Below are 23,288 nucleotides of genomic sequence, written 5' to 3'. Positions count from 1 at the left end.
AGACATGTTCAGTTACAGCCTGCACTCCCCGTTTTACTCAATAAAAATGTAATCTCTCTACTGATCACAACCCTGGTGAAATAAACCACTATCTATTCTGAAGACTATTGCTTAACCTAATGCATAGAATGGGATATGACAAGAGAATTTGCAGTAAGCCTTGTACTTTTTAAATAATGAGCTGTGATTGAACAGGGCTCTGCAAAGATCAATACTGTTTGACAGTTTGTCTGATCCTGTGTGCATTTCACCTCTGACTAGCAACAACCTGTTGTATATATTTGGCTCTGAACCAGTTAACGTCACCTTCCACATACAGTACAAGTCCCTAGAAGGAGTGTCTTTGTTCATTTGGCCATTTGTGTTGCAGGCTACCAGAGAGAGCTCAACTACAAGCATGGCGATGGCTCCTACAGTGCCTTTGGGAAGAGCGATGAGTCTGGAAACACGTGGTCGGTTCAATTGTCCACACAGTCGTAATACCTTCTCTTAGATGATTCCTCAATTTACATTTTTTTTTTTTTTAAGTCATAAAAATTACATTAGATCAAAGTGGGTTGTAGTATGTAATCAAAGTAGGAATGTGATGGTCTCAAATCCATACTAGTATGTGCTATGGCAAATATAGTTGGCTTCAGCACAATACAGTATGGCTACTGTTATCTAGAGTCTATGATCCATAGTTTAGGCAAGGCTCACGACATCTGACCTGTGTCCACTCAGGCTCACCTCCTTTGTGCTGAAGTCCTTTGGAGGGGCCAAGCCCTACATCTTTGTGGACCCCGCCCACATGGCCCAGGCCAAGGCCTGGTTGGCCAGTCACCAGCAGACGGATGGCTGCATCGGGTCAGTGGGGAAACTCTTCCATAACGGCATGAAGGTAAAGGGGAGTCAGAGCTCAGTGGGTAATAAGAGGAGTATTATACTGCTGCCACCAAATGTGAGAAGGTGATGTTATGGGCAGAGATTTAGCAGGAGGTTCTGGTGCAAGTGTCCCCTTCTATTTAGAGTGCAATGGTGGAGTCTGCATAAAATCCTAGATGACTAACAAACAAAAGACTTGATAATAATACATAGTCTAACATCAAATATGAGTACAGTCGTGGCCAAAAGTTTTGAGAATGACACAAATAATAAGTTTCACAAAGACTGCGGCTTCAGTGTCTTTAGATATTTTTGTCGGATGTTACTATGGAATACTGAAGTATAATTACAAGCATTTCATAAGTGTCAAAGGCTTTTATTGACAATTACATGAAGTTGATGCAAAGAGTCAATATTTGCGGTGTTGACCCTTCTTTTTCAAGACCTCTAAGATCCGCCCTGGCATGCTGTCAGTTAACTTCTGGGCCACATCCTGACTGATGGCAGCCCATTCTTGCATAATCAATGCTTGGAGTGTGTCAGAATTTGTGGGTTTTTGTTTGTCCACCCACCTCTTGAGGATTGACCACAAATTCTCAATGGGATTATGGTCAGGGGAGTTTCTTGGACATGGATCCAAAATATCAATGTTTTGTTCCCTGAGCCACTTAGTTATCACTTTTTCCTATGTCAAGGTGCTCCATCATGCTGGAAAAGGCATTGTTCATCACCAAACTGTTCCTGGATGGTTGGGAGAAGTTGCTCTCGGAGGATGTGTTGGTACCATTCTTTATTCATGGCTGTGTTCTTAGACAAAATTGTGAGTGAGCCAACTCCCTTGGCTGAGAAGCAACCCCACACATGAATGGTCTCAGGATGCTTTACTGTTGGCATGACACAGGACTGATGGTAGCGCTCACCTTGTCTTCTCCGGGCAAGCTTTTTTCCAGATGCCCCAAACAATCGGAAAGGGGATTCATCAGAGAAAATGACTTTTACCCAGTCCTCAGCAGTCCAATCCCTGTACCCTTTGCATAATATCAGTCTGTCCCTGATGTTTTTCCTGGAGAGAAGTGGCTTCTTTGCTGCCCTTCTTGACACCAGGCCATCCTCCAAAAGTCTTTGCCTCACTGTGCGTGCAGATGCACTCACACCTGCCTGCTGCCATTCCTGAGCAAGCTCTGTACTGGTGGTGCCCCGATCCTGCAGCTGAATCAACTTTAGGAGACGGTCATGGAGCTTTCTGGACTTTCTTGGGCGCCCTGAAGCTTTCTTCACGACAATTTAACCGCTCTCCTTGAAGTTCTTGATAATCCGATAAATGGTTGAATTCGGTGCAATCTTACTGGCAGCAATATCCTTGCCTGTGAAGCCCTTTTTGGGCAAAGCAATGATGATGGCACGTGTTTCCTTGCAGGTAACCATGGTTGACAGAGGAAGAACAATGATTCCAAGCACCACCCTCCTTTTGAAGCTTCCAGTCTGTTATTCAAACTCAATCAGTAGAAATGTTTTTTGGGAATTCAGTTCATTTGCATGGCAAAGAGGGACTTTGCAATTCATTGCAATTCATCTGATCACTCTTCATAACATTCTGGAGTATATGCAAATTGCCATCATACAAACTGAGTCAGCAGACTTTGTGAAAATTAATATTTCTGTCATTCTCAACTTTTGGCCATGACTGTACTTTACATACTTCATATTGCACTGACATGTACTGTTCAGGAGAACCTTAGAACCCCACGTGTGCCCCAAAGGAGCACAAAATGGCACATGCTGAGCACAACAAGAATACCAAGCATGTTTTAGCCAGTCCCGAGAACACACCACCTCCCTAAAGGGACCTCTTTGTGCACCATTATCATGTGAATGTTTTAAACAGTGCAATGTTTTTACCTGATATCAGTTGATATCAATGTGACTTTGAAACTAACACCTTGGAGTACTGTATGAAGTTTACTGGCATCCTTTGCTGTCATAGGGAGGTGTTGGGGATCAAGTGTCACTCACTGCCTACATCACCGCTGCACTGCTGGAGCTGGATGGCAACACTTCTGTGAGTTATCACCTCTTTCATATCCAAGTATTTAAAAAAAATCTTATTGAATAACAAGGTGCTTTTATTGGTGCTTTTATCAAAACATGAACGGCCCTAGTGGATATTTCTGCTTAGCCGCCCAACTACTTCACACAATTCTAAATAAGACGATATCACCCACAGAACACCTCACTTGCTATGTATTCGAATTTGTTAAACAACATCCCAATATACAGTTCCTTCTGGAAAAGTATTCAGACCCCTTGATTATTTCCACATTTTGTTACGTTACAGCCTTATTCTAAAATGGATTAAAAACATGTTTTAAAACCTCAGCGATCTACACACAATACACCATGACAAAGCGAAAACAGGTTTTTATAAATGTTTGCAAATGTATTGAAAATAAAAAAACTGAAATTCCTTATTTACATAAGTATTCAGATCTTTTGCAATGATATTTGAAATTGAGCTCAGGTGCATCCTGTTTCCATTGATCATCCTTGGTGTTTATACAAGTTGATTGAAGTCCACTTGTGGTAAATTCATTTGATTGGACTTGATTTGGAAAGGCACACACCTATCTATATAATGTCCCAAAGTTGACAGTGAATGCCAGAGCAAAAACGAAGCCATGTGGTTGAAGGAAAATTCCGTTGAGCTCCGAGACAGATTGTGTCGAGGCACAGATCTGGGGAAGGGTACCAACACATTTCTGCAGCATTGAAGGTCCCCAAGCACACAGTGGCCACCATCATTCTTAAATTGAAAAAGTTTGGAACCACCAAGACTCTTCCTAGAGCTGGCCGCCTGGCCAAACTGAGCAATCGGGGGAGAAAGGCCTTGGTCAGAGAGGTGACCAAGAACCTGACTGTAAGTCTGACAGATTTCTGGAGTTCCTCTGTGGAGATGGGAGAACCTTCCAGAAGGACAACCATCTCTGCAGCTCTCCACCAATCAGGCCTTTATGGTAGAGTGCCAGACTTCCAGGAAGCCACTCCTCAGTAAAAGGCAGATAACAACCTACTTGGGGTTTGCTAAAAGGCACCTAAAGACTCTCAGACCATGAGAAACAAGATTCTCTGGTCTGATGAAACCAAGATTGAACTCTTTTTCCTGAATTCCAAGTGTCACGTCTGGAAGAAACCTGGCAACATCTCTATGGTGAAGCATGGTGGTGGTGGCATGCTGTGGGGGTGTTTTTCAGTAGCAGGGACTGGGAGACTAGTCAGGATCAAGGCAAAGATGAACGGAGCAAAGTACAGAGGTCCTTGATGATAACCTGCTCCAGAGCACTCAGGACCTCCGACTGTTTTGCCTCTGGAGAGGCCTGAAAATAGCTGTGCAGCAACACTCTCCAACCAACTTGAGAGAGCTTGAGAGGATCTGCAGAGAAGAATGGGAGAAAATCAAAAATATATTATTGTGTGTGTGTATATATATATAATATATATTTTTGTATATTTTTTTTGTATATATATTGGATTTTGTCCAATTCTTCTCTGCAGATCCTCTCAAGCTCTGTCACTATACAGTATATACACTAGTTAATTTATTTATATTGCTAAAATTATTTGGTACTCATACCCGTATTTAAAACGTGAATAAAGGTCTGGGTTGTATTCATTAGGGAGCGCAATGGAAAACCCATGAACATTTTGCAACTGATAATGTGCATGTTTCTTATTGGTCCAGATATTACCTTCCAGTTTCAATCAGTGCTGCTCTGTTTGGTGCCTAATAAACACAATCATGTTGTATGTGGGTGTGTCAGGACCCCATGGTGGAGAAGAGTCTGATGTGTCTGAAGGCAGCAGTGTCTGACCAGCTGGAGAACACCTACACCATGGCCCTGCTATCGTACACCTTCACCCTGGCCCAAAACCAGGACATGAGGGCCAAGCTCATCACCCACCTGGACAAGATGGCTGCTACCTCCGGTATGTCTTGTCTCTTGGTGAAAATGTCTCTCTCTACCTTTGTCTGCCGTAAAACGGTCACTGCCGACCACTGACAATGAAAATTCCCACAGGTGGCAATCGTCACTGGGAGAGACCAGAGGCTTCTGGGACAAAGACGGACTCTCTGGAGGTGGAGATGACATCCTATGTGCTGCTGGCGCTGCTCTCCGGTCCCACCATGCCAGGCTTTGGGCTGGACTACTCCACTGGCATCGTCCGCTGGCTGGCCCAGCAGCAGAACCCCTACGGAGGATTCGCCTCCACACAGGTACTTTATTGGTCTGGTAGACATTTATTCACTCTAGCAACTCCTCTGCCAATAGATCCTACTGTTAGTACATGGCCAAACATGGATCACACCAAATCCTTATTTGTATATGAAATGTAGTAAATTGGACATTTTTATTAAAGCTTTACAATAATTTCATAACACAACACATGGATTTCCTTGAATTGTTGTGCTTCATTTTACAATCTTCATATGTATTGCTTTATTATATTGATTCTCTCCATCCATACCCAAGCTATAGTCGACCTGGATTTGTTTTTGCAACAGTACCTTTCTTCCCACCTCGCCCCTGTCACCAGGACACAGTGGTTGCACTGCAGGCCCTGGCCAAGTACGGTGCTGCCACCTTCAGTCCAGAGGGCGCCAGTACAGTCAGTGTGAGCTCGGCCGGCGGCCTGAAGATGGAGTTTACTGTGAATCAGAACAACAGGCTGCTCTATCAGGAGGTTCAGCTGAGGGAGGTCCCTGGGGACTACAACATCAAGGCACAGGGCAAGAGCTGCGTGTTTGTGCAGGTCAGGCTCCAGTCGTTTTTCCCTTTGCTGCCTCTCAGTACTGCATGTACTGAGTATCTGGTTTGTGTTCAGTAGAGCACACTGTTGCACAAAAACGTTTCAACCCTAGAATTTCAGAATGAATGGAAATGCATGTGTGCTACTGTTCATTGAAATGTGTATGTTGATTTCATGCATCTCAGTAGTATCGTCTGTCTTTTCAGATCGCCATGCACTACAATATTCCCCCTCCTCCTGACTTCTCTGCTTTCAACATCTCAACAGAGACGCTTGGGAAATGTGACGGCACCAAGAAATCTCTGATCGTGTCTGTGGATGTCAGGTACAGTGGTATTCCTTTTACCCTTGAAATAGCAGCTGAAAATAATGACTGAACCACCAGTGTGTAGATGCATTTTAAAAGTATCTTTTAAAGCTGCACTAACTTTTTGTGCGACCTGACCAAATTCATGTAGAAATATGATCCTTATTGACAGCAAGTCTAAGAAGTGTTAGATCTGTTCTATGTGCGCTATTTTATGATTCCCATTCTTAAGTATCGTTTTTGCGTCTTTTACTTTTGGTTTTGAACAGCATAAAATAAAAAATGTTTGGTTACTGAAAATATATTTCAAGGCGGTTTAGAATGTGCAATTATTTTCTTGCTTGTTTGTCACAAACTTAACTTAAGCTAACTAGTAGAATTTTAGCAATCAGGAAATGGCGGAGCGATTCCTGCATATTTGCACCTTTAAGATAATATCCATCCTTCATCTGACTCTGTGACTGACAGGTACAATGGTCGGCGAGAGGAGACCAACATGGTGATCATCAATGTCAAGCTTCTCTCCGGCTTCGTCCTGGACAAGTCCTCCCTCAGGCCTGTGAGTCAATAAGAAAGAGAACCTCAGTTGAGGGGAACACCATTTAATCAGGGCCAGGAGTTTTACCAGTTTAGGGAACACTCCTGGCCCTAAGTATAATCCCCTTGAGGATTAGTTGATGTATAACATGATAATGGCGTCTGTTCTAATTGTAATGCCAGTATTTGTCCTTCCAACGTATCAGTTGAACTGTCTATGACACGATCTTATCCTGTGTTCTGTTCTTCCAGTTGAAAAATGACCCCACTGTCAAACGTGTTGACCTGGAGGAAGGACATGTCATCATCTACCTAGATGGGGTAGGAACATGAATAATGAATGTTGCATCTAAATGGGGCTGTCTTTATCGGTTACAGAACCTAGTTGGATGTGGTCTCATTTGCATCTACACACTGGATTTAACTTGAACAGTCACATCAAAGTAAGACTGTAGTGGAGGTTTTACACAGTAACACTATGTGAATCTATAACATTGAACTGCAATGTCAAATGTATTATTCCTTTTCTTCCAGCTCAAGCAGAAGGAAACGAAGACGTACAGCCTGGCCATAGAGGAGGATGTGCCTGTGAGGAATCTGAAACCAGCTGTGGTGAAAGTGTATGACTACTACCAGACAAGTAAGAATTCCATCTAACACAGACAGCAAAAATGTCATCTCATGCACAGAAACCCTTGTCTGGCAGTGAAAAAGTTAATTCAGCCTAATTTTACTGCCTTTAAAATAAAACAATATATGGCTGACTTGCCTAAACAAATGTGGTTTCTACTGACATTTGAGATGTACAAACTATGGCATAAGGGGACGACGAGCAGATAAGAGGCAATACGTCATTTCGATTAACCTCTCTAGGGTACGTGGGACGCTAACGTTCCACCTGACCAACATCCGGTGAAAGTGCAGGGCGCCAAATTCAAACAACAGAAATCAGTACCTAATTACAAAAAAAACACAACCATTTTTCCAGCCAAAGAGAGGAGTCACATAAAGCAGAAATAGAGATAAAATTAATCACTAACCTTTGATCTTCATCAGATGGCACTCATAGGACTTCATGTTACACAATACATGTATGTTTTGTTCGATAAAGTACATTTTTATATCCAAAAATCTCTGTTTACATTGGCGCGTTATGTTTTGCCTCCACAAAACATCCTGGGAAAGTGCAGAGAGTCAATTTACAGAAATACTCATCATAAATGTTGATGAAAATACAACTGTTATGCATGGAATTAAATATATACTTCTCCTTAATGCAACTGCTGTGTCAGATTTCAAAAAGCTTTACGGGAAAAAGCACACCATGGAATAATCTTAGTACAGCGCTCAGAGACCAAAACAAGCAATACAGGTACCCGCCATGTTATGGAGTCAACCAAAGTCAGAAATAGAATTATAAATATTCACTTACCTTTGCACTCCCAGGAATCCCAGTCCCACAATAAATGTTAGGTTTGTTCGATGAAGTCCATTTATGTTCAAATACCTCCTTTTTGTTCGCATTTAATACAGTAATCCAAATGCGCAGGTACAAGGTCCAGACAAAGTCAAAACAGTTATATTCTAGTTCGTAGAAACATGTCTAATAATGTATATAATCAATCTTTAGGATGTTTTTATCATACATCTTCAATAATGTTTCAACCGGAGAATTCCTTTGTCATTAGAAATGAAAGGTGCACGCCTGACTGAGCACATGGCCTTCTGGCAGACCCATGACTCAATCAGCTCTCATTCTCTCCCACTTCACAGTAGAAGCCTGAAACAAGGTTCTAAAGACTTTTGACATCTAGTGGAAGCCTTAGGAAATGCAACATTACCAATATCCCACTGTATCTTCAATAGGGACTGAGTTGAAAAACGACCAACCTCAGATTTCCCACTTCCTGGTTGGATTTTTTTCTCAGGTTTTTGCCTGCTATACGAGTTCTGTTATACTCACAGACATCCTTCAAACAGTTTTAGAAACTTCCGGGTGTTTTCTATCCAAATGTTTTCAATACTAATAATATGCATATCCTAGCATCTGGGCCTGAGTAGCAGGCAGTTTACTCTGAGCACGCTTTTCATCCGGACGTGAAAATACTGCCCCCTACCCCAAAGAAGTTAAGACATTAATGAGCGAGCTAGGACGGACGTAGTCAATATAACTATTTGTTCAGCACTTTTGAAATGTACAGCGACATAATTCAGAACATGGGCGTTCTGACATTATTCTCCCTGTACACCAAGTCAGAACCGTAGGATAAGTAAAAGGGGCATATAAGCAGACAATGAAAGCTCTTACAATATTCAATGACTACATTTCTCTAAACAGGCTATAGGCTACATGTGCACCACCAAGTCAGAACATTAGCCTAAATTATGAGGGGTAAGGGACCAAATTATTAGGGTGAGGCACATGGGCTAATAATAGCTTACTACAGAACATACACTTAGTATTACTTAATTAGCTACAGTATACGTATCTCCCTGGCATATTACATAGTCTGGCATTCTATGGATTTCAAATCACATTATATTTGTCACATGCGCCGAATACAACAGGTATTAGACCTTACAGCTGAAAACTGTTGTTTTGATTAAAGAAGCAATAAAACTGCCCTTCTTTAGACTAGTTGAGTATCTGGAGCATCATCAGTTGTGGGTTCGATTACAGGCTCAAAATGGCCAGAAACAAAGACCTTTCTTCTTAAACGCGTCGTTCTATTCTTGTTCTGAGAAATGAGGGCTATTCCATGCGAGAAACTGAAGATCTCGTACAACGCTGTGTACAACGTACAACGCTCCCTTCACAGAACAGCACAAACTGGCCCTAACCAGAATAACCCCCCCCCCCCGGCCATACCCACCCCTAACCCGGACGAAGCTGGGCCAATTGTGCACTGCCCTATGGGACTCTCGGTCACGGCCGGTTGTGACACAGCCTGGGATCAAACCCCAGGATGTAGTTACGCCACAACCTTAGACCGCTGCGCTGTTCGGGAGCCCTCAACAAAGCAATTAAATAAACGTAACTAAGAGAAATTTAAGAGCAACAATAAGGAGGCTATATGCAGTGGATACCAGTACCGTGTCAATGTGCGGGGGTACAGGTTAGTCAAGGTAATTGAGGTAATATGTACATGTAGGTAGGGGTAACGTGACTATGCATTAATAATAAACAGCAAGTAGCAGCAGTGTAAAAAAGGGGGGGTGGGGTTTCAATGCAAATAGTCTGGTTAGCCATTTGATTAGTTGTTCAGCAGTCTTATGACTTGGGGGTAGAATCTGTTAAGAAGCCTTTTGAACCTAGACTTCGCGCTCCAATACCGCTGGCCGTACGGGGTCAATTTTTAGGGCCTTCCTTTGACACCGCCTAGTATGGAGGTCCTAGATGGCAGTAAGCTTGGCCCTAGTGATGCACTGGGCCATACGCACTACCCTCTGTAGCGCCTTGCGGTCGGAGGCCGAACAGTTGCCATAGTAGGTGACCAGTCAGGATTCTCTCAATGGTGCAGCTGTAGAACTTTTTGAGGATCTGTGGACCCATGCCAAATATTTTCAGTCTCCTGAGGGGGAATATGCATTGTCGTGCCCTCTTCACTCTTCATGTCTTGGTGTGTTTGGACCATGATGGTTTGTTGGTGATGTGGACACCAAGGAACTTGACGCTCTCAACCTGCTCCTCTAAAGCCCCGTCGATGAGAATGGGGGCGTGCTTGGCCCTCCTTTTCCTGTAATCCACGGTCATCTCCTTTGTCTTGACCATGTTGAGGGAGAGGTTGTTGTCCTTGCATCTCTCTATAAGCCTACCACTGTTGCGTCACCAGCAAACTTAATGTTGGGAGTTGTGCTTGGCCACTCAGTCATGGGTGAACAGGGAGTACAGGAGGGGACTAAGCACGCACCCCTGAGGGGCCCCTGTGTTGAGGATCAGTGTGGCAGATGTTATTACCTACCCTTACCACCTGGGGCGGCCCATCTGGAAGTCCAGGATCCAGTTGCAAAGGGAGGTGTTTAGTCCCAGGGTCCTTAGCTCAGTGATGAGCTTTGAGGACACTATGGTGTTGAATGCTGAACTGTGGTCAATGAATAGCATTCTCACGTAGGTATTCCTTTTGTCCAGGTGGGCAGAGTGCAATCGAGATTGTGGAGGTATGCAAATTGGAGTGGGTCTAGGGTTTCTGGGATAATGATATGAGCCATGACCAGCCTTTCAAAGCACTTCATGGCTACGGATGTGAGTGCTACGGATCGGTAGTAATTTAGGCAGGTTACCTTGGTGTTCCTTGGCACAGGGACTGTGGTCTGCTTGAAACATTTTGTTATTACAGACTTGGTCAGGGACAGGTTGAACAAGACACTTGCCAGTTGGTCAGCGCATGCTAGGAGCACACATCCTGGTAATCCGTCTGGCCCTGCGGCCTTGTGAATGTTGACCTGTTTCAAGGTCTTACTCACATCGGGACGACTGTGTGATTATGCTCTCCATAGCCGAACAGCTGGTGCTCTCATGCATGCTTCTTTGTTGCTTGCCTCGAAGCGCGCATAGAAGTCATTTAGCTCGTCTGTAGGCTCCTGCCTCTGGGCAGCTCATGGCTGGGCTTTCCTTTGTAGTCTGTAATAATTTGCATGCCCAACCACATCAGATGAGCGTCGGAGCCGGTGTAGTAGGATTCAATCTTAGTCCTATATTGATGCTTTGCCTGTCTAATGGTTTGTCGGAGGGCATAGCATGATTTCTTATAAGCATCCAGGTTGGAGTCCAACTTCTTGAAGCGGCAACTCTACCCTTTAGCTCAGTGCGGATGTTCCCTGTTCCCTCTGGTTGGGATAATGTCACGAGACTTTTCAATTTCAATAATGATAATTAAACATTCATTCAACCTTTGTCCAATTTTCCCGAGGTTTGCAGAACCCCAGATTTAATAATAATTAGACAAATATTCAGATTAATACAAAAGTTTTGTATAGTTTATTCATGAGAGCTCTAAAGACAAAGTATTTTTATAACATACACACACATTCCTATCTTTAGGTCACTCCCTTCTCAAATGACCAGTACTTTTCCACTAACCACATTGTAGACAAAGAACCATCAATATTGTCTCACTTCCGGCGCCGACAGAGATGGCCGCCTCGCTTCGCGTTCCTAGGAAACTATGCAGTTTTTTGTTTTTTTTACGTGTTATTTCTTACACTAGTACCCCAGGTCATCTTAGGTTTCATTACATACAGCCGAGAAGAACTACTGAATATAAGATCAGCGTCAACTCACCATCAGTACGACCAAGAATATGTTTTTCGCGATGCGGATCCTGTGTTCTGCCTTACAACCAGTGCAACGGAGTGGATTACATGCAGCGACCCAAAAAAAACGACTCAGAAAAAGAGGGAAACGAGGCGGTCTTCTGGTCAGACTCCGGAGACGGGCACACCGTGCACCACTCCCTAGCATTCTTCTTGCCAATGTCCAGTCTCTTGACAACAAGGCTGATGAAATCCGAGCAAGGGTAGCATTCCAGAGGGACATCAGAGACTGTAACGTTATCTGCTTCACGGAAACATGGCTAACTGGAGTGACTCTATCCGAAGCGGTGCAGCCAGCGGGTTTCTCCACGCATCGCGCCGACAGAAACAAACATCTCTCTGGTAAGAAGAGGGGCGGGGGCGTATGCCTTATGACTAACCTGACATGGTGTGATGAAAGAAACATACAGGAACTCAAATCCTTCTGTTCACCTGATTTAGAATTCCTCACAATCAAATGTAGACCGCATTATCTACCAAGAGAATTCTCTTCGATTATAATCACAGCCGTATATATCCCCCCCCAAGCAGACACATCGATGGCTCTGAACGAACTTTATTTAACTCTCTGCAAACTGGAAACGATTTATCCGGAGGCTGCATTCATTGTAGCTGGGGATTTTAACAAGGCTAATCTGAAAACAAGACTCCCTAAATTTTATCAGCATATCGATTGCGTAACCAGGGGTGGAAAGACCCTGGATCATTGTTACTCTAACTTCCGCGATGCATATAAGGCCCTGCCCCGCCCCCCTTTCGGTAAAGCTGACCACGACTCCATTTTGTTGATCCCTGCCTACAGACAGAAACTAAAACAAGAAGCTCCAACGCTGAGGTCTGTCCAACGCTGGTCTGACCAAGCTGACTCCACACTTCAAGACTGCTTCCATCACGTGGACTGGGAGATGTTTCGTATTGCCTCAGACAACAACATTGACGAATACGCTGATTCGGTGTGCGAGTTCATTAGAACGTGCGTTGAAGATGTCGTTCCCATAGCAACGATTAAAACATTCCCTAACCAGAAACCGTGGATTGATGGCAGCATTCGTGTGAAACTGAAGGCGCGAACCACTGCTTTTAATCATAGCAAGGTGTCTGGTAACATGACTGAATACAAACAGTGCAGCTATTCCCTCCGCAAGGCTATCAAACAAGCTAAGCGCCAGTACAGAGACAAAGTAGAATCTCAATTCAACGGCTCAGACACAAGAGGCATGTGGCAGGGTCTACAGTCAATCACGGACTACAGGAAGAAACCCAGCCCAGTCACGGACCAGGATGTCTTGCTCCCAGGCAGACTAAATAACTTTTTTGCCCGCTTTGAGGACAATACAGTGCCACTGACACGGCCTGCAACGAAAACATGCGGTCTCTCCTTCACTGCAGCCGAAGTGAGTAAGACATTTAAACGTGTTAACCCTCGCAAGGCTGCAGGTCCAGACGGCATCCCCAGCCGCGCCCTCAGAGCATGCGCAGACCAGCTGGCCGGTGTGTTTACGGACATATTCAATCAATCCCTATACCAGTCTGCTGTTCCCACATGCTTCAAGAGGGCCACCATTGTTCCTGTTCCCAAGAAAGCTAAGGTAACTGAGCTAAATGACTACCGCCCCGTAGCACTCACATCCGTCATCATGAAGTGCTTTGAGAGACTAGTCAAGGACCATATCACCTCCACCCTACCTGACACCCTAGACCCACTCCAATTTGCTTACCGCCCAAATAGGTCCACAGACGATGCAATCTCAACCACACTGCACACTGCCCTAACCCATCTGGACAAGAGGAATACCTATGTGAGAATGCTGTTCATCGACTACAGCTCGGCATTCAACACCATAGTACCCTCCAAGCTCGTCATCAAGCTCGAGACCCTGGGTCTCGACCCCCCCCCTGTGCAACTGGGTACTGGACTTCCTGACGGGCCGCCCCCAGGTGGTGAGGGTAGGCAACAACATCTCCTCCCCGCTGATCCTCAACACTGGGGCCCCACAAGGGTGCATTCTGAGCCCTCTCCTGTACTCCCTGTTCACCCACGACTGCGTGGCCACGCACGCCTCCAACTCAATCATCAAGTTTGCGGACGACACAACAGTGGTAGGCTTGATTACCAACAACGACGAGACTGCCTACAGGGAGGAGGTGAGGGCCCTCGAAGTGTGGTGTCAGGAAAATAACCTCACACTCAACGTCAACAAAACTAAGGAGATGATTGTGGACTTCAGGAAACAGCAGAGGGAACACCCCCCCCATCCACATCGATGGAACAGTAGTGGAGAGGGTAGCAAGTTTTAAGTTCCTCGGCATACACATCACAGACAAACTGAATTGGTCCACTCACACAGACAGCATCGTGAGGAAGGCGCAGCAGCGCCTCTTCAACCTCAGGAGGCTGAAGAAATTCGGCTTGTCACCAAAAGCACTCACAAACTTCTACAGATGCACAATCGAGAGCATCCTGGCGGGCTGTATCACCGCCTGGTATGGCAACTGCACCGCCCTCAACCGTAAGGCTCTCCAGAGGGTAGTGAGGTCTGCACAACGCATCACCGGGGGCAAACTACATGCCCTCCAGGACACCTACACCACCCGATGCTACAGGAAAGCCATAAAGATCATCAAGGACATCAACCACCCGAGCCACTGCCTGTTCACCCCGCTGTCATCCAGAAGGCGAGGTCAGTACAGGTGCATCAAAGCTGGGACCGAGAGACTGAAAAACAGCTTCTATCTCAAGGCCATCAGACTGTTAAACAGCCATCACTAACATTGAGTGGCTACTGCCAACACACTGTCAACGACACTGACTCTACTCCAGCCACTTTAATAATGGGAATTGATGGGAAATGATGTAAATATATCACTAGCCACTTTAAACAATGCTACCTTATATAATGTTACTTACCCTACATTATTCATCTCATATGCATACGTAGATACTGTACTCTATATCATCGACTGCATCCTTATGTAATACATGTATCACTAGCCACTTTAACTATGCCACTTTGTTTACATACTCATCTCATATGTATATACTGTACTCGATACCATCTACTGTATCTTGCCTATGCTCCTCTGTACCATCACTCATTCAAATATCCCTATGTACATATTCTTTATGCCCTTACACTGTGTATAAGACAGTAGTTTTTTGGAATTGTTAGTTAGATTACTTGTTGGTTATTACTGCATTGTCGGAACTAGAAGCACAAGCATTTCGCTACACTCGCATTAACATCTGCTAACCATGTGTATGTGACAAATAAAATTTGATTTGATTTTGATTCTTCAAGGCTTTCACTTCCCCTCCCCCGTTGGGGACCTCTTGGTTTGAAAACCTCTGATGGTTTTACTACTTCACTCTGCTTACACCCCCACTAAAGACTATAATACTCTAGTATTATAATTCTAACATAGCTACACACATCTTCATATTATCTTCTTATGATTCTCAAACATTTCACACCATTAAATCCAGACTTGGAGCACACACCCAATCCACTGAATAGCAGGCTAGTGATTGCTTTGCAGAGCTTGCAGTTAGCTACTGATTCCTTCCAAACGTAATATTTATGGCCGATGAGCACCAGTGTTTTATCTATAATTTCTCTTCATAATTTCTCTTCATATGACAATGATGGAAAAGGATTTGCCAGTAGATTGTTGACTTGATTCATGATGATGATGACTGCTAGCTAAGATTCTGAAAGTACGATGTTCACATGATCAGTCCAATTAAAGCTACGGTAGATATAACGTGATTTGACTTCATTTTATTTCTGTCCAATGACCTTGAGCCTTCTTGGATAGGCACTTCTAATGCAACTCTATTGCAGTATCCAAAGGGCTTGAAATTTTTAGCTCTACCCGTACATTTTGCACTGACATAGTGTCCCCATGAGTGACAGAACACTGAGCCTATCACGGCGTAATTGGAGAACATTACCAACCCCCTACGCTCCGTATTTTCCGCTGGCTGCCCCATCACCACAGAAAGCACTGGGCTAGTCTGAAACACCTGCATTACTCAAAGAAAAAAAATAGACCATGTTTGTATACAGCTTTATTAACTCATTGATTATAAAAATTGTACATTGTTTGCAAACTGATATGTGACACGTATTAATGGCAAAATAACATGCAAAACACGCACAAAAATATAATGCCAAATGTATTCACAAATATAAATCACTTTCCACAAATGTAAATCGCTATCCACAAATGCAATTCACTATACACAAACACCTTTTGATTTGTATTTGTAAATCGATATATTGATTATATATATTTTTTATAACTGCAGATATGCAGATCATTTCCAAGGGCCTTAAGTAAAATGGCTGCCATAAAGATTTGGAGACATATGTGCAAACATGACAGATATGGCAAACCTTCAACTCCATATTTGGAAGCACTTAGGTCACCTACCTGACTTTTGGCAGGGATTTGATGACAAGAAAAAGACAGTTCAAACGCGTAGAAAAGTTCTCACATAGAAAGAAGTTATTACGCATAGAAAGCGATTTGTAGTCGTAGAAAAAAGGTTGGTACCCATAGAAAGCGATTTCTATAAATCGCTGGCAGCCTCGTTTGGGCATGTTGATGCCTGCCTTTCAAGGCTGCAGAAATTATAGTATGGTAACCATAATATGCTAACCATATGTGTAATCACAGAATGTCCAACGTAAATAATCGAAACCCTAGATTATTCTGTATTTGCAACGCTATTGCAGTGTACACCTGTTCATCGCCCAAATAGTTGAATTAGCTGGCAAGTGTGATAGCACCACTAAATGTGAAGGATATGTCATACAATGTAAGTGATTATAATCCATTCGCTGTCTCAAGTTGCACAGACGATGCGCATGAAAGAGACATAGGTATTCCTGAAGCCTCTAAATGTTTCCCCAGGAGAGGCATGCAAAGGGGAGGTGTAGGATATGGGATCAGACTTTGTAACAGTATTGCTTCCGTCCCTCTCCTCGCGCCAACCTGGGCTTGAACCAGGGACCCTCTGCACACATCGACAACAGTCACCCTCGAAGCATCATTACCCATCGCTCCACAAAAGCCGCAGCCCTTGCAGAGCACGGGAAACAACTTCAAGGTATCACAGAGCGAGTGACGTCACCGATTGAAACGCTATTAGCGTGTACCGCTAACTAGCTAGCCATTTCACACCGGTTACACTCACCTCCTTTTCCGCAGCAACCAGTGATCCGAGTCAACAGCATCAATGGGATCAACCTTTTTTTCTACGACTACAAATCGCTTTCTATGCCTGAGAACGTTTTGTCTCTATGGCAGTCATTTTACTTAAGGCCCTTGGAAATGACCTGCAGTTCTAAAAAAAATTCTAATGCAATATATCGATTTACAAATACAAATCAAAAGGTGTTTGTTTGTGGATAGTGAATTGCATTTGTGGATAGTGATTTACTGCCCAGTGAAATCCATAGATTAGGGCCTAATTCATTTATTTGAATTGACTGATTTCCTTATATGAACTGTAACTCAGTCAAATCTTTGAAATTGTTGCATCTTGTATTTATATTTTTGATTAGTGTTTGGTGGCACTGCCATACCTGTCTGGGATACAGTACCAGTCAATTTTGGACACACCTACGCATTCAAGTTTTTTTCTTCTTTATTTTAACTATTTTCTACATTGTAGAATAATAGTGAAGACATCAAAACTATGAAATAACACATATGGAGTCATGTAGCAACCAAAAAAGTTTTGAACAAATCCAAATATATTTTAGATTCTTCAAAGTATCCACCCTTTGCCTTGATGACAGCTTTGCACAGTCTTGGCATTCTCTCAACCAGCTTCACCTGGAATGCTTTTCCAACAGTCTTGAAGGAGTTCCCACATATGCTGAGCACATGTTGGCTGCTTTTCCTTCAATCTGCGGTCCAACCCATCCCAAACCATTTTAATTGGGTTGAGGTTGGATGATTGTGAAGGCCAGGTCATCTGATGCAGCACTCCATCACTCTCCTTCTTGGACAAATCGCCCTTACACAGCCTAGAGGTGTGTTGGGTCATTCATGTTGAAAAATAAATGATAGTCCCACTAAGCACAAACTAGATGGGATGGCGTATCTCTGCAGAATGCAGAGTGCCTTGAATTCTAAATAAATCACCAACAGTGTCACCAGCAAAGAACCCCCACACCAACACATCTCTTCCTCCATGCTTCACAGTGAGAACCACACATGCAGAGATCATCAGTTCACCTATTCTGCATCTCACAAAGACAGCGGTTGGAACCAAAACTCTAATTTGGACTCATCAGACCAAAGGACAGATTTCTACCGATCTAATGTCCATTGTTCGTGTTTCTTGGCCCAATCAAGTATTTTCTTCTTATTGGTGTCCTTTTAGTAATGGTTTCTTTGCAGAAATTTGACTATGAAGGCCTGATTCACGCAGTCTCCTCTGAACAGTTGATGTTGAGATGTGTCTGAACTCAGTGAAGCATTTTTTTGGGCTGCAATCTGAGGCTGGTAACTCTAATAAACTTATCCTCTGCAGCAGAGGTAACTAGGTCTTCCTTTCCTGTGGCGGTCCTCATGAGAGCCAGTTTCGTCATTTTGCGACTGCACTTGAAGAAACTTTGAAAGTTCTTTAAATTTTCCACATTGACTGACATTCATGTCTTAAAGTAATGATGGACTGTCATTTCTCTTTGCTTATTTGAGCTGTTCTTGCCATAATATGGACTTAGCCCTATTTGGTAAAATACCATCTTCTGTATACCAACCCTACCTTGTCACAACACAACTGATTGGCTCAAATGCATTAAGAAGGAAAGCAATTCCACAAAATAACTTAACTTCTTGCGTCGAGCCATCCCGGATCCGGGATCGTGAATACAGCCTCAAGCTCATTACCATAACGCAACGTTAACTATTCATGAAAATCGCAAATGAAATGAAATTAATATGCTAGCTCTCAAGCTTAGCCTTTTGTTAACAACACTGTCATCTCAGATTTTCAAAATATGCTTCTCAACCATAGCAAAACAAGCATTTGTGTAACAGCTAGCGCAGCTAGCGTAGCATTTAGCGTTAGCATCAGCAGGCAACATTTTCACAAAAACCAGAAAATCATTCAAATAAAATAATTTACCTTTTGAAGAACTTCAGATGTTTTCAATGAGGAGACTCTCAGTTAGATAGCAAATGCTCAGTTTTTCCTGAAATTATTTGTTTAGGAGAAATCGCTCCGTTTGGTGCGTCACGTTTGGCTACCAAAAAAACCCGAAAAATCAGTCATCAAAACGCCAAACCTTTTTCCAAATTAACTCCATAATATCGACTGAAACATGGTAAACGTTGTTTAGAATCAATCCTCAAGGTGTTTTTCACATATCTCTTCATGATATATCGTTCGTTGAAAGCCTCCTCTCTCCTCTCAATCACTGGATGACTGCGTGCAGCTTGTAGATTACGCACCAATTTAGACAAAGGACACCGGGCGGACCCCTGGTAAATGTAGTCTCTTATGGCCAATCTTCCAATGATATGCCTACAAATACGTCACAATGCTGCAGACACCTTGGAGAAACGATAGAAAGGGCAGGCTCATTCCCGGCGCATTCACAGCCATATAAGGAGACAATGGAAAACAGAGCCTCAACAATTCTGCCCATTTCCTGGTTGAAGTTTCGCCTGTAGCATGAGTTCTGTGGCACTCACAGATAATATCTTTGCAGTTTTGGAAACGTTAGTGTTTTCTTTCCAAAGCTGCCAATTATATGCATAGTCGAGCATCTTTTCGTGACAAAATATTGCGCTTAAAACGGGCACGTTTTTTTATCCATAAATTAAAAGAGCGCCCCCTATATCCAAGAAGTTAACAAGGCACATCTATTAATTGAAATGCATTCCAGGTGACTACCTCATGAAGCTGGTTGAGAGAATGCCAGGCATGTGCAAAGCTGTCATCAAGGCAAAGGGTGGCTACTTTGAAGAATCTCAAATATAACATGTTTTGATTTTGTTTAACACTTTTTGTTTTGGTTACTAAATTATTCCATATTTCATAGTTTTGATGTCTTCACTATTATTCCACAATGTAAAAAAATTAAGAAACCTTTGAATGAGTAGGTGTGTCCAAACTTTTGCCTGGTACTGTCCATAACTCTAGTTCCCTGAAGAAGGAAATGAGACATCACCAATATGGGACCATTGGTTCACCATTGAAGTGGGAATTTAATGACGTTGACTGACAGGGAAGTAGTTATCATTAGAATGGAACTGACCTCTGCATTCTCCTCTTTTCTGTTCTCAGGTGATGAAGCTGTGAGTGAATACAGCTCCCCGTGTGCAGAGAGTAAGTACATAACAACCTTTCTATAACCAAACCTACATTTCTCATACTCATGCTTAAATGACAGGAATGAAGATGCAGGGCCGGCCCTAGCCTTTTGAGTGCCCTAAGTGAGATTTGCACCTCCCAGGAAAAACATTTAGTGGCCCCCCTCTTGACGGCGGAGATAAATATATTTGTTGTAAAGCTAATTATCTGCAATTCTATACGTTTGTCATGGGGAGTAAAGAAAATATTGCATTTCTAAAGCAAACTTTTGGCAATTCTACAGATTTTGCCATGGTTCAGAGAGAAGTTTAGCAACTTTATATCAAATTCCATGCAATTCTACAGTATAAAATGTGTAGTTTTACAGTTAATTTCCTACAATTCTTCCCATTTTGTCATGTTAATGATATGAGAGTGACTAACAAAATCAGCGGGGTGGCAGATAGCCTAGCGGTTAAGATCGTTGGGCTGAGGGGCCTCATGAGTGGCGCAGTGGTGTGGTAAGGAACTGCATCGCAGTGCTTGAGGCGGGGTTCAGATCGGGGTTCAATCCCGTGACCGGGAGATCGGGGTTCAATCCCGTGACCGGGAGGCCCATGAAGCGGCGCACAATTGGCCTAGCGTTATCCGGGTTAGGGGAGGGTTTGGCCGGCCGGCATTTCCTTGTCCACCTTGCGCTCACGTGACTCCTTGTGGTGGGCCGGGCACCTGCAAGTTGACCCCGGTCACCAGCTGGATGGTGTTTCCTCTGACACATTGGCTGGCTTCCGGGTTAAGCGAGCAGTGTGTCAAGAAGCAGAGTGGCTTGGCAGGGTTGCGTTTTGGAGGACGCATGGCTCTCGACCTCCGCCTCTCCCGAGTCTGGAGGGGAGTTGCCGCGATGGGTCAAGACTGTCAAGACTGTAATTACCAATGGATATTATGAAATTGAGGAGAAACTAGTAAACGTACTACAAAAAAATTGCTGGTTCGAGTCCCAAAGCCAATTAGGTGAAAAATCTGTTGGTGCCCTTGATCAAGTGGACGGTTACTTTAATTGGGCACATCCAGAGCAACTCCAATCTAAGAATTGTGAGCTGACATAGCTGAGTGATGGACATAACAAGAGAAACTGCTGAACCACAACAAAATTTTGAAACGGCACCTTGTGTATTCTACAATTATAACACACAACAGATGGGAAACTGTGGAGAAAAAAAACGTGTGAAAGACCCAGCAGCGTTGCAGTTCTTAACACACACCGGTGCACCTGGCATCCATTACCATACCCCGTTCCAAGGCACTTACATTTTTTGTCTTGTTTATTAACCTTCTGAATGGCACACATACACAATCCATGTCTAAAGGCTTAAAAATAAAAAACGTACCTGTCTCCTCCCCTTCATTTGAAGTGGATTTAACAAGTGACATCAATAAGGGATCATAGCTTTCACCTGGTCAGTCTGTCATGGAAAGAGCAGGTGTTCTTAATGTTTTATATACTTAATATATATTAATATTATTTGGTCGGGGGCCGGCCCTGTGAAGATTGATGTTCATTGTTTTATATGGAGTAAAATCCTAGGCCAAGCAGGGAATGTTCTATTGATGATTTTACATTTTCACAGGTGACGAAGTCAATGAAGTGTGACAGACAGTGGACCTGGACCCGACCAAGTGCTTTCATGTGTAGGAAGTCATGTGTTTTTTTTTAGGCAGAGCTCATTGAACCTCTCCATTTATTTGGTTTGATGCTTGTAGTTCCTGGTAACACATTGACCAACTCATGATCTGTTTTTAATATTGTAAGTGAACAAAAACATTTTAATACATGGGCGTAGATGGGCCGTAGGATTTTACCTTTTTAACTCCTTTTTTTATTTAGTTAATTTGATTTGTGCTAACACATGTCACAACCTGCTGTTGTAACCCTAAACCTGCTATTAAAGTTGTGAGACATTTCAATGTTTCTACTGCGATGATGAAAATGCATACGACTGCATGATCTACTGCATGATCTACTGAAAATGAAATGTTTTAATGAAACTATGGCCATGTTGAGTCTACAGTGGTTTGAATCTGACAAAATCTCTATAATCCATACATGAAACACTGAGGTTTACATGTTCAAAATCACAGCGTAGTCTTCTCTAAAAAAAGATATTCAGATGGTGATTATAAATGTTGTTGTGATCGTGTAGCCTATCTGAATCGTTTACAATGATGATGTCAAGCTACCTGATAATTTGATGTTCTATTAAAACTGAAATGTACCCTGAATCCGAAAGTGCATAGGATATAGTGGGGGCTGGAACTTGATTTGAAATTCAGGGGAGGTTACTGTTCACATGCACTTGTGTATTGCTGTTAACAGTATGAGAATTCAACAACAAAGATTGTAGACCAGCACGATTCTGCTCAGTTAACAGACGAGGAGTATTATGACATCTCAAGGCACAGAGTGATTTATTACATATCCAGTACTGTTGTCTGTGGTGTCATTATGTAGTCTCTACACTCTTAGCAAAAAGGGTTCTTCGGCTGTCCCCATAGGAGAACCCTTTTTGGTTCCAGCTTAGAACCCTTTCTGGTTCCATGTAGAACCATCAGTGAAAAGTGTTCTACCTGGAACCCAAAACGGTTATTCAAAGGGTTCTCCTATGGGCATTCAGCATAATTGCTGGAACTGTGCCAGAAAGGAGAATGTGTCTAGAAAATACCAGAGCCAGCACAGTACAGTGCCACCCCCCCTTGGCTCCAATGACCATTCTCCTCAGCCACGGCAGTGAAGGCACAGCCAGCTCAACCGGGGCGGTAAGCCACGGAAAGAACGTGCTTCAATAGCGTACTGTGTTGCCATTCTAGACCAGGGATTCCCAATCTCGGGCCTCGGGACCCAAAGGGGTGCACGTTTAGTTTTTTTGCCCTAGCACTACACAGCTGATTCAAATGATCAACTAATCATCAAGCTTTGTAGTGCTAGGTCAAAAAGCGCACCCTTTTGGGTCCCGAGGACGGAGATTGGGAAGTGCTGTTTAAGACTGACACAGAGTAGGCTGCATATGGAGGTTCTATCTAAGGATTGGTGGAGTTCTGTTTAGCACTATGACTACTTTGATAGACTTGAATATTGGGTTGTTTGGGTAAACT

At 43.2% G+C, this 23,288-nt stretch overlaps 1 protein-coding gene across 5 annotated transcripts in view; it reads left to right on the top strand.

Moving 5' to 3' along the window:
• Positions 1–22,418, top strand: part of LOC109909044 (alpha-2-macroglobulin) — a 42,012-nt gene extending 19,594 nt beyond the window's left edge. For all 5 annotated transcript variants that reach the window (XM_020507931.2, XM_031795869.1, XM_031795868.1 and 2 more), the window contains exons 25-36: positions 371–452; positions 724–880; positions 2,849–2,923; positions 4,680–4,845; positions 4,938–5,134; positions 5,455–5,670; positions 5,874–5,992; positions 6,443–6,533; positions 6,764–6,832; positions 7,046–7,151; positions 20,133–20,174; positions 21,767–22,418. In XM_020507931.2, coding sequence (XP_020363520.2) covers positions 371–452; positions 724–880; positions 2,849–2,923; positions 4,680–4,845; positions 4,938–5,134; positions 5,455–5,670; positions 5,874–5,992; positions 6,443–6,533; positions 6,764–6,832; positions 7,046–7,151; positions 20,133–20,174; positions 21,767–21,789 — 1,343 coding nt within the window. In that variant the 3' untranslated portion in view covers positions 21,790–22,418. The remainder of the gene's footprint in view (positions 1–370; positions 453–723; positions 881–2,848; positions 2,924–4,679; positions 4,846–4,937; positions 5,135–5,454; positions 5,671–5,873; positions 5,993–6,442; positions 6,534–6,763; positions 6,833–7,045; positions 7,152–20,132; positions 20,175–21,766) is intronic.
• The last annotated feature ends 870 nt before the right edge of the window (positions 22,419–23,288 follow it).

The sequence above is a fragment of the Oncorhynchus kisutch genome, linkage group LG18 (genome assembly GCF_002021735.2).
Source record: "Oncorhynchus kisutch isolate 150728-3 linkage group LG18, Okis_V2, whole genome shotgun sequence".
NCBI classification, from domain to species: Eukaryota; Metazoa; Chordata; class Actinopteri; order Salmoniformes; family Salmonidae; genus Oncorhynchus; species Oncorhynchus kisutch.
Note: the sequence above shows the minus strand (reverse complement) of the source record. Positions and strands in the feature narration are given on the sequence as shown.